At 41.0% G+C, this 10,774-nt stretch overlaps 1 protein-coding gene across 2 annotated transcripts; it reads left to right on the top strand.

Moving 5' to 3' along the window:
- Positions 1-542: 542 nt before the first annotated feature.
- pnoca (prepronociceptin a) lies at positions 543-10,533 on the top strand. 2 transcript variants are annotated; one of them, XM_028402159.1, is made up of 3 exons: positions 543-643; positions 8,001-8,134; positions 9,147-10,533. In XM_028402159.1, the coding sequence occupies exons 2-3, from the start codon at positions 8,015-8,017 to the stop codon at positions 9,756-9,758; spliced, it is 732 nt and encodes a 243-aa protein (XP_028257960.1). In that variant the 5' UTR covers positions 543-643; positions 8,001-8,014; the 3' UTR covers positions 9,759-10,533. The 2 variants fall into 2 exon arrangements, with proteins under 2 accessions (XP_028257960.1, XP_028257961.1); XM_028402160.1 differs by having other exon boundaries at positions 545-643; positions 8,004-8,134.
- The last annotated feature ends 241 nt before the right edge of the window (positions 10,534-10,774 follow it).

Here is a 10,774-nt window from a genome sequence, read left to right as displayed (position 1 = left end):
TGCTCACAGAATGGACACAATTCATATATGTTTGTGTTTTGTCATTAAATCTATCAGTGTTGGAACACAAGCAGTGAAAAAGTGAACACTTCAATGATTTTTCTGCGCACAGATCTTCCTTCATTCAACCATTTTCTCCTGCCTGCTCCCCTCCTTCCTTCATTTTTTTTCACCTTCCTATCTCACTCCTTCCCATTTCTCCATTTATTCCTTTCTCATCCTACCTTCTGTCCTTCTCTACTCCTTTTTTTACGTTCGTTTCTCCCTCCCTCCCAGATCTCTAACGCTTCCCATCATACCCTGCCCATCTTCTTACCTCCTCCCTGCTTCTCTGTCTTCCACCCTTGTCTCAAATGAAAAAGGGACTTTTGAGAGAGAGAGGGAGAGAGACAGAGAAAGTGAGAGAGGGAGAGAAAGAGAGAGAGATAGAGAGAGAGAAAGTGAGTGAGAGAGAGAGAGAGAGAGAATCAGAGGGGGAGGTTGAAGTGGAGGGGTGGGTCCCTATAAGAGCAGCTGCCTCCAGCCTCCACGTAGCCAGAAAAACCACGCTGACACAGAGTAAGGGAAACATACACTGACGAAACTGCAACCTGCACCCGAGGGATCCCCCCTACAGGCACCCACAATCTTACCCCCAACACAGGTAAGTGGACCCCAGGTAGGAAGACGAGGAGGGAGGGAGTAGTGGAGGAAAAGGAAACAGTTTGACCTCTGACCTTTGATAGAGAATGATTGTTAAATTTATTTTGGTCAGGTAGAAGCCGCCCAAACTTTTTGGAGAGGAGGATATAATTGTACATCTTTTTTTTCCTCTGTAATGTTGCCTTTATGATGATGCTGATGCAGCGTTACGTTTTACAGAAACAAGTGGAGAGAAGGGAGAAAATAAGGAAACTGCTGATACTCTTGTGTGTTTTCATCAGTCTTGGTCCGTCTCTGTCTCCATCACCCACACTTGGTGGAGCATCCTAGGATCCTTCTTCCTGTTAATGTTGCAGTGCACTGACCTCCTGACCCCTGAGCCCCTTAGTGAGTCCACTAAGTGGAGTGACACTGATCAAGGAATTTAAGGAAGTTTGTTAACCTCTGTGACAGACAGGAGGTGTAATGACAAAGTGAGTCAGGTTAAGCTGCCACTTCTGTGTTATGGAGTCAGTTCTGTTGTCCTGTGATGGCCACAGTTAGGTACTACCTGACTGAGTGAAAAAAGGCAAGCAGAGATATGTGTGAGAGCATGAAGTGAGGAGGTTGTATAAGCACGGCACATGCAGTTTGTTTTGTAAGTGTGTTGTAGAGGGAGGGAAAGGTCATAAATTGCTGGTCCTGATTAGTCATCATTAGGGCCTGATTTACTGCTGCGCCCTGGTGGCTTATACGCGCGCGGTTGATGGTAGCATTTACACTGTAGCTTAAGACCCAGAGTAATGAAAGGTAATTTGGATGAGTGCCTGTTTAATCAGGTAAGATTTAGCACATTTTATCAGGATTATATTTAGATCTTCAAAGTCTTAAGGTCACATAGTTTTTAATGTCAATTTGAGACTGATCTTCTCATCTTCAGGTTAATTATGACCAAAAACATGTTACGTGTTGAGCTTTCATATTAAAATGTAACACTGTTTGGAGTTCACTGTGGATGAATCTCATGTGCGATTTGTTGAGGCCATCAAGACCCCGGAACCCAGACTGAACAAGGAAACAATGTCCAGCGCATGGAGAGGGCTAAAATCTAAAAGCCAGTAATATAAATGGATTTTAATGATTATATATAAAACATCTGGCCACATCTGGATTTTAGATTTGACGCAGACTCCTGTGCTGTTTAAGTGTGAGCTGTAGTAATGAACCTGGTGAATGACACTGATTCAGCTGGATCAACATGCATAATGCACTGTTATATATATTAAAATATAATAAAAAGTAATAATGGTATAGTGAGTAATAGTTAGTAGGTAGTATTTATAAAAGTAGTTGTAAAGTATTTGTACGGGCAGCCACCTTCTGAGGTGTTTCTAATAATATTATTCTCCTCATGGCTTTAGGCATTTCTCTGTAAACTCATTACTAAGAGGTGTCTGCTTCAGAAAACCTTTATGAAGTCAATAACAAACTCTCTCTCTCTTTTCTATTACATAGAATAATTAACCAAATGCCTGTGTGTAGCCTGAGGCCCTTCTTTCATTTGACCTTGAAGAAAACTTTATCAACAAAAAGGCGCCGCTCAAAAATGGACTCTTTGAAGTGAGCTCTCACAAAAATGTTTTTCTCCAAAAGCTGAAACTCATTGATAGGAACTGAGTAAGGAAGTGTATTCATCAGTTTATTTATTATTTGGTGTGTGTGTGTGTGTGTTAATCCAAAAAAAAGCAGGAAATACTCAACAGATTTAAGAGGAAAATAAGAGGCTGCCTTCTCTCATCAGAAGAGACTTTGAGACCTGGTTTGATTGAAATTCACCAGGGGTCTTTATGTTTTGGTAATGGTCACTGGCCTGGTAATTCATGGGACCTCGTTCTGTGTTCTGAAAGTTTAAATTTGAAAGTTTCATCATTTCAGAAGAAGCTGGAGCTCTGCTTTGTAGCTGATATCTGACTTCAAAATGCCCAAAACACCAGAGACACATTACCTTTGGTGAGGAATGTTTTGTGGGCATTTGTATTGTTTTCCTGCTTGTGGCTGATGAGGTGACAATGACATGGGGGTCTGAGAGAAAGAGATGAGGTTTCAAGACCCACTGTGATAGAGTCTCAAACCAAAAACTCATCTTTCAAACTGGTGTGGCCAGTCTCTTTAGAGGCAAAGGGTAAAATCGTCTTCATTTTCATCATGCGAAGAATCTACCACAAGGTCTGAAGGAACAAACAACACAAAAGTCTTCTTTTGCCCCCCCCCCCCCCCCCCCCCCCCCCACCTACCCCACCAACCCAGATTTAACCATTTAACCCCCTACTTAGACACATGTGCAGTAAATGGTATCTATATATGAAGAAAATAAAAACTCAGCTGTATAAAAAGTAAGAGCAAACCAGCTGTATATTATCCTATTTTCAACATTAATCTTTAACAAAAAAAAGAAAAAAGAAAAATACACTAAGCATCAAGAGCACTTATTGAGTTGCATCCCCAACTCCAAGGTCCATGGCTATGAGCCTCATGGCTAAATCCATCCATCCACCCATCCACCCATCCATCCATCCATCCATCCATCCATCCATCCATTTAATCCATCTCCTTTCCCTCCTCACTATCAATGTATTCATTGGTTCAACAACGCAGCACACCTCATTAGCCTTATGGATAAACTCCCTTGACCCCTGCAAACCATTCTCAATCGATGGCTAGAAGGAGGAAAACAAGGAGTGCAGGAACACAGGTCACACAGCATCGTGCCCGTGCTCGGCTCGGCTCGGCTGCAAACAGCTGCACATTTATGCAACATGTGGTGTTAATCCAAAGATACAATGATCTAACCGCAGTGGGGTCCCCGTCTATTCCTTTTGTGCTGAGAGGATTTCACAGATCCTTCTTTATGTCTCTTTGCCTCCCCCCAGTGCTCCTCCCCTCTGATTCTGCACTGAAGGAGGACTGACTCCTGTCAGATGCAGCTGCTTTAGCAGCCCTGATCTTTCTTCAGGCTCCTTAATTTTAGTCTAAGACAAGTCTAAGAACTAAAGAATACATATTTGCAGGCAAAACTGGAAGCTTTGCATCTTGTGTCTTTGACCCAAGATGCAGCTGGATTTGATGCGTTGAGTCAGCCATGCAGCGACCCTGCATCATAGAAAAGATGCTTCTATGCAAATATATAAAAGAAGGATGTGACGGGATGACTTTTACTATTAATTATTAATGAGTAGACCTCATCACTATGAGTCCAAACATTTGCATTTAAATCAACTTTTTTTTCTATAACCTAACAAGGCTCTATGATGCATCACAGACTCAACAAGATTTCAATGGACCAAAACTATTTATTTGATGTATGAAATAGAGAGAGAAATAGGGGTGTCCTGTTATGATCACTGATGGCTCTGTGTGTGTGAGTTCACCTGGCAGCAAATTCATATTATTAGTAAAAATGCGTAACTTTCTATTGGCAGAGGACAGATAAATAAAGGTCAACACTAAGACATTACAACACACCACCTCATCTTAACGCAAAAACAAAAAAATCTATATGAAATGGGCCCAGCGTGACCTCTCTTCAACTACATGTGAGCCGCCTCTTAACCATTAATCTACGTCAGGTGATTAGATGCATTGAGAAAGGAAATTGATTTAGCTTAGTGTGCCTGCCTGTAATGGATTCAGCTGCCATGTCGCACACAGTCTGATTGACAGTAAGAGTCTTTTAAAAACATTAAAGGTTTTCCTCTGAATGCTCCTTATAACAAGAAATTTGTCCCAGTCGGCAGACACTTCTGTGAGCATCTGTGCAGCTGGTTATACACCTCTGACCAGGACACAACGAGCAGGATTATAACACATGATGTCTTCTGCTAAAAAAAAACAGTGCAGCTACTGTGTGGGCATTGGTTTTGATATATTCTTACAATAGAACATGTATTAAGTGTTACAATCATAGATCCTTTACATGTGCAGAGAAATCATTTTACATAGGATTGAAAAGCTTTAGATCATAGCAACTTTTTTAACCAAAAAACTAAGAGAATAAGAGGAGAGAGGGTGTGATAGGGTGCAGTGGTTAGCACTGCTAACTCCCAACAGGAGGGTTCCTGGTTCTAATCCACATGCAATTTGCATTTCCTCATCATGCCTGTGTTAGTACCCAAGCTTCCTCCCACAAGCCATAGACATGCTTGTTAGGTTATTGTTAACCCTTTGATGGGTGGGTGTTATGTTCGCTAAGAATAATTACTTAAAGGGGAGAGACTTTGATAAAAGCAGAGGTGACGACAGCATCTGTGGGTTATTCATATAGATTTAATCAGCGTGATTGGTAACATAGATCCGCTGTTCCTAAATTGTGTCAAATCAATGACCACTCTGCCAGTTAAACATCAATACTAAAACAAAGAGTGCAGTGTATTTTGAGTGGGCCATGGACAAGTTGTCAATCAAAGTGACTTGTCTGACAGATGAAGTACTCCAGCTGCGGGCAGACGACTAAGTAACAATTAATTACCTGTCAAACTGACTCGTCAACTGACAATACCAGCATCACAGTTACACTCTAATTACTCATTGTTTGACTGCCTTCTTTGATATGCCTGTCCACTCTCCTGTGAGGGCTGGAAGCCACTTTTTTTAAAAAAATACATTGAAGTCTACACCTAATGAAGATGTTTAAACATGTGAACACTGCTCCTTTAATCCTCTATTTGAATTTAGGAAGTAGTGCAACGACCCCATGAACTGTGTTACTGTTTAAAGATGGTCCAGTTGCATACAATGACATTATGATATCTGCATAAGTTTATTCGATTTTATAGTGTATGAATAAAAATAATGAATTGAAAAAGTAGCAGCCGTGCACTGACGTGAATGTGACAATACAGTACAGTCATTACGTCATTTATGCAATAATCTGCTGTTCAGCTTTTTAAAATAAAACCCCACTCCAACACAGATCCACACTGCTCCTTGGTCAACCACGCGTAAATAATCCGGCTTTAAGTCGTGCTTCGGGCTGCCAGTCATTTATTTTTTTAATTCATATTCTTGATGAGAAAATGGCAATAATGGAGAAAAATAACATTGGAAACAGCTGATAACACGGTGTGAGAGTTTCTGAGGCCTGTGCTGAGAGTGACCAATCAACTTCACAGTTAAGCATTTCTCTAACTTTAACCAAAGCCTACTTTTTTAACACCTCACATTTTAATCTACAAGATGACTGTGATGCCTCTGTTGCATTTTTTTCAATAGTAACCTAACAGGTTGAAAGATACTTGCAAAATTGCTTTCCTTTCATTTGAGAGATGGTCTTAATCATCATCTACTGGACTGTTAGCGCTCCATCAGCGGCGCCTCAGTGCAGCCTCGCACAGTAATGACTTAATTAACTGGTTTATTTAGTGGTTAATCAGTTAATTAAAAGCAGAATAATTTGGTTTTAAGGGCTCTCAGGAGAACCTTGCTGATACAGGTATAAAACCAGACAGAGGATCAGTTGTTGAGAAATCCAATTCATTTCACTGTGCTTTTAACTACATAGTAATTTACAGAGGAAAAGAGATAAAGACGTTCACTGCACATCCTGTGTGTACACTCATATTCATAATATCCGGAGGAAGCCCTGGGTATCTGGCTTGCCTGAGCAGTGTAGATAAACACAGTGTAGTGGTAGCAGCTTTGTTCAGAGGGTCAGCTGGTCCAAAATCAAACGTATTGCAGCGTCATTTCCTAAATTATTGCAATAACTTTGCAGTATTACAGCTACAATCATGGCTAGCTTCACAGTGGATCAAAAACCCCAAGACTGAATAACATCTGGATAGTGTCTGCAATGGGAAGGTGGAGCATTCACTCCCATGCCTGCACCTCAGCATGGCCTTCATGCTGCTGATGTTAGACTTCACTGATAGCTCAGAATTCATGGCACACGTGTGTTTGGATCCTCAGGCCGCACCTCAGTAGGCAGAGACATAAAGACAAGTGATGTGACGCCACTCTCCTTCATGCATTGTCCTCCTGTTTTTGGAAGACAAGTCAGCACAGAGGCTGTGACAGGAGGATGGTGAATGAGATGCATGGTGGCCAAATGAACGCACGCAAGCTGTTTTGTCTGAATCCACTACCATCTGCTGATTGGACCCTCCCCATATATGGGTCTATATTCCCACATTTTTTGTCCTTCACAGACAAACCTGTGGCTTTTTTTCCCTTCTCAGACTTGACACACTTTATCATTTACACACAAGAAGACACATTAATTTTGATTAATTATGTTTTTTTTTAAACTTTAGATAAAGTTCGGAATGAGCTGTACTGCAATTACACTTTTTAATTACACTGAATAAATTCAAAATATTTTTGAGAAATTATTTAAGTGTATAACTGAAGACAAATTAGTTTTAGGCATATCATTTTAATAGATAATGACAACATACAGCAGAAAGGGCAGTGTTTCAGCGGCTCGTTCTGCATACAATATGAACATGTGGATGTGTGTGAGCTGGTGTTGTGTGTGTGTTTGAGTGAGTGTGTGTGTGTGTGTGTTTGTCAGCAAGAAACAATGACTCAGTTTGTTGCCAGAGGCATTAATTGAGGCATCAATTAAAGGAGTTAACGAGTTTGTTTAATGAGATGAAAACTCCGGTTGTGTTTCTGACGTCAGACTCACCAGACTGGGCTCTTCCAAACACAATAAGGTCAAACCATTTTATTTTACTTACTTTCTTTTTCCTCTTGTGTCCCATCCCTTTTACTTCACTAACTCGTGTCTGCGTCACTTCCGTATTTGCTGCCTGTGTGTGTGACCTTCATACATATATACATGCAGATCACATGACGCATGTGACCTTCAGTTCTAAGTATGGCTATTGATCGCTAGTATGATTTACTAACATGAGTAATTTATTGCCACTACTACCCAAACACTCTCTGAGTATATTCTAAGAAATGCATTTGCTGTCTTGGTTAGAGTAACAGAATTAGAATTACATTCTTTTACATTTAGGTTAGCTTAGCAATTGGCTTTAGCACAGGAAAAAGACTTCAAATATGGCAACTCCTTGTTGGGGTAGCATGCATCATCACGAGACTAAAATGTCAGTAGTAGAGTAGTTTGGCCTAATTTTTCCCCACTAAACCCTTCCACTTGGTGCCGAACTTGATGGTTTATAAAATGCAACATACATGTGTTTTTCATTTTAGATGAATAATTTGTTACCGTAAGATGTGCAAACATCCACAGACTCTCTGTGTTAGACAGCACAGTCACACACTGAAAGACAAAGTAAAATATGACGGGATTATAGGCCTGGTCAGAGCAGATGGCCTGAACATGTGTATTTGCTTGGTCTCTGGTTGTGCAGCAGACGGTGGGACCATGAAGACTGTGGTGGCTCTGCTGCTGCTCTGTCTGTGCGATCCTGGACGGAGTGACTGCCACACAGACTGCCTGTCCTGCAGCAACATCCTGCCCAAACAGCTCAATTTCAACACCCTGGTAAGGAGCCTAAACTCACACACACACACACACACACACACACATTGGTAAGCAAATTAATAAACAAAATAGTCTTCAGTCACACACACACAATCTCAGCACTGGAACTCTCTTTGGTGATCAAATAAATGTGAACCTTTCACCCCACCTTGTTGTGTTCATCCAACCCCCCTGACTGTCTCTGACTCAACAAATTACCCTTTTGGCATTTGAGTTTTAATTTGTTTTGGCTAATTGATTCCTGGGGATAGATGTGTGTTTCTCCTCGCTGTGCTTATGCCTGCTGGTTATTTCTGTCTGATGACACGTCTGCTTCTCAGACATTTTTGCACGAAGCAAAATCACCAAATGTCTTAGAACCTAAAGCTTATGAACTTTTGTGTTAGCCTCTTAGGTCACAGTGGCATTTAAATGAGCCCCAAAGGGAGGCATAATATAAATGGTGTTTTGTGACACTTCTACTGACTGCACGGTCCTCTTTCTGGAATCCATATGTCTTCTCCCTCTTTTATCTTCTTCCTGGATGAAAGGTGGTTCATTTGTAAATTAATAAAGAGCCACCAGAGCTCCTTTATTAGCTTGTATAATAAACTGAAAATCATACTATGTTCCGTATTATGGATCTGCAGCTTTATTTATACAAAGATAAGGTCTCTGAATTGATGGAGAGTACTTGACTGCACACATACAAACAAACACACACAAGCCCATTGAACCATTGTAGTGGAAGATATTGGTGATAAACAAGTCAGAAATCTAATCAATCCTCCTTTTGTCATATTGATTTTCCATTCTGAGTTAAGAATGGGTTAAGGACTTTTCACTCTAACAACCCTGACAAATCAGATGCTTAGAGTAAATAGAAAGCAGCAGCATGTATGTGAAAGCAGACAGGCTCAGCTTACCAGGGTTTTTTTTTTAAAAGCATAGGCAGTGGACACTTATCAGTGTAAAATTCAGTGTTAAATTATGAATGATGAATAAATTTAGATGATCTCTTTGTGTCCATCAGGTGTGTCTCATTGAGTGTGAAGGCAAAGTCTCTCCATCTTTCTCCTGGGATGTCTGTCGTAGAGCGCTGTTGTCATCCATCTCCTCCCTCGGTGGTACTATGCAGAGAAGATCTCAGGAGGAGGTTGAAGCCCTGTTCCCCGAGGAGGAGCAAATGGAAGGAGGCCTGTTGCTCCCCATGGCATTACAAAGGTTTGATCACGTGACCCGGGCACTTGGTGTAGATGAGGGTGACATGGATGGTAAGGGCAGTCAGCTAAACACTGCCTACAGTTCCCACAATACCCTGTCTCTGGAGGATGAGTATGAGGATGCTGGGCAGGATGGAGAGGATGCCGAGGTGGCAGCGAGAGGACAGGGAGACGCAGGGCCAAGCTTGTCCAAGAGGTTCGGTGGTTTCGTCAAAGGCAGGCACGGCTACAAGAAACTCATTTCTCCAGGAAGATCGTACCAGAAGAGATACGGCGGTTTCATCGGGATCAGGAAGTCAGCCCGCAAGTGGAACAACCAGAAACGTTTCAGTGAATTCCTGAAGCAATATCTGGGGATGAGCACTCGGGCCACTGAGTTCAACAGTGTGTCAGAGGACCTCACTCAGCAGAATGAAGTTTAGCAGAGTGCACCTTTAAGCCACCGCCATGAAACCATTTCCTGATATTATTTTGTATTTTATCACCAAGTTTAACTATGAATCAAAGTAAGTTACCAAAAATGAAGTCTGTCATCTAAGATTCTCATTCAACCATATATTCTCTGGCATCTTCCAAGACTGCTGTCCAGCTGTGGAAACTCATTGCCCAAAACTCCCCTCCAGTAAGCTTTATTTATGTATTTATAATTATTATTTTATCCATTGATTTTTGTGCCATCCCCTTTGTAAAATAATCTTACACACTGACTTCTTGCGTGGGTGTGGGGAGGTGGAGGGTCTAAATGTGTAAGCTCCTGTCTCTTTTGTTATACCACCATCTTGTGGCAGACTGCATAACTCAGTCTCTGTTAAAGGATGATAGCTGTGCGTGTTTCTTTTTTTTAATTTTGGCATTAGGGTTACATTAATGTCAGCAGTAATGTAAAGTATACTTCATGTGATTTGTGGTAAATAAATGAAAATGTGCAAAAACACAGCTTAAAAGTGTTGATTTATCACTGTGCCAAAACACCTGTGACAGGGCTACTGATGGAAAAATGAAAGACTACACAGCACCCCAACATGCATTTATGTGCTACTGACCTGTCTGCCAAACTCATGTTCTGTGAGCATCATGTGTGACTGGCGCTTGAAGCCAGATTCCTGTATGTACAAAAAATAGTATTGGGTCTTTGAACTGTGATGGTGTAAAATGCTTTTGTTTCCCACAATGAAAACTTGTAAATAGCTGACTTTAAACATGCCAATAAATATAGTTTACTATTTCCTTTGTGACTTGTCATGCAGCAACTGATTCTGTGTCTTGAGGTGTTTTGTTCTCTCTGATAGTAATCCATTAATCTACACAGATCAGTACAGGGATTGTGTACAATTCACAGCATAGCAGTACTGCATTAATCAGTACTGATAAATACTACAAACAGACAGACAGACAAACAAATTGCAAATACAAAGCAAAGGTACATACACACATCTTA

The sequence above is a fragment of the Parambassis ranga genome, chromosome 3 (genome assembly GCF_900634625.1).
Source record: "Parambassis ranga chromosome 3, fParRan2.1, whole genome shotgun sequence".
In the NCBI taxonomy this organism is placed as follows: domain Eukaryota; kingdom Metazoa; phylum Chordata; class Actinopteri; family Ambassidae; genus Parambassis; species Parambassis ranga.
Note: the sequence above shows the minus strand (reverse complement) of the source record. Positions and strands in the feature narration are given on the sequence as shown.

Excerpts from the sequence above, each read along its gene's own strand:
- pnoca (XM_028402159.1), top strand. The coding sequence starts at position 8,015 with ATGAAGACTGTGGTGGCTCTGCTGCTGCTCTGTCTGTGCGATCCTGGA. Across the intron at positions 8,135-9,146 it reads AGCTCAATTTCAACACCCTG|GTGTGTCTCATTGAGTGTGA; the intron begins GTAAGGAGCCTA and ends TGTGTCCATCAG.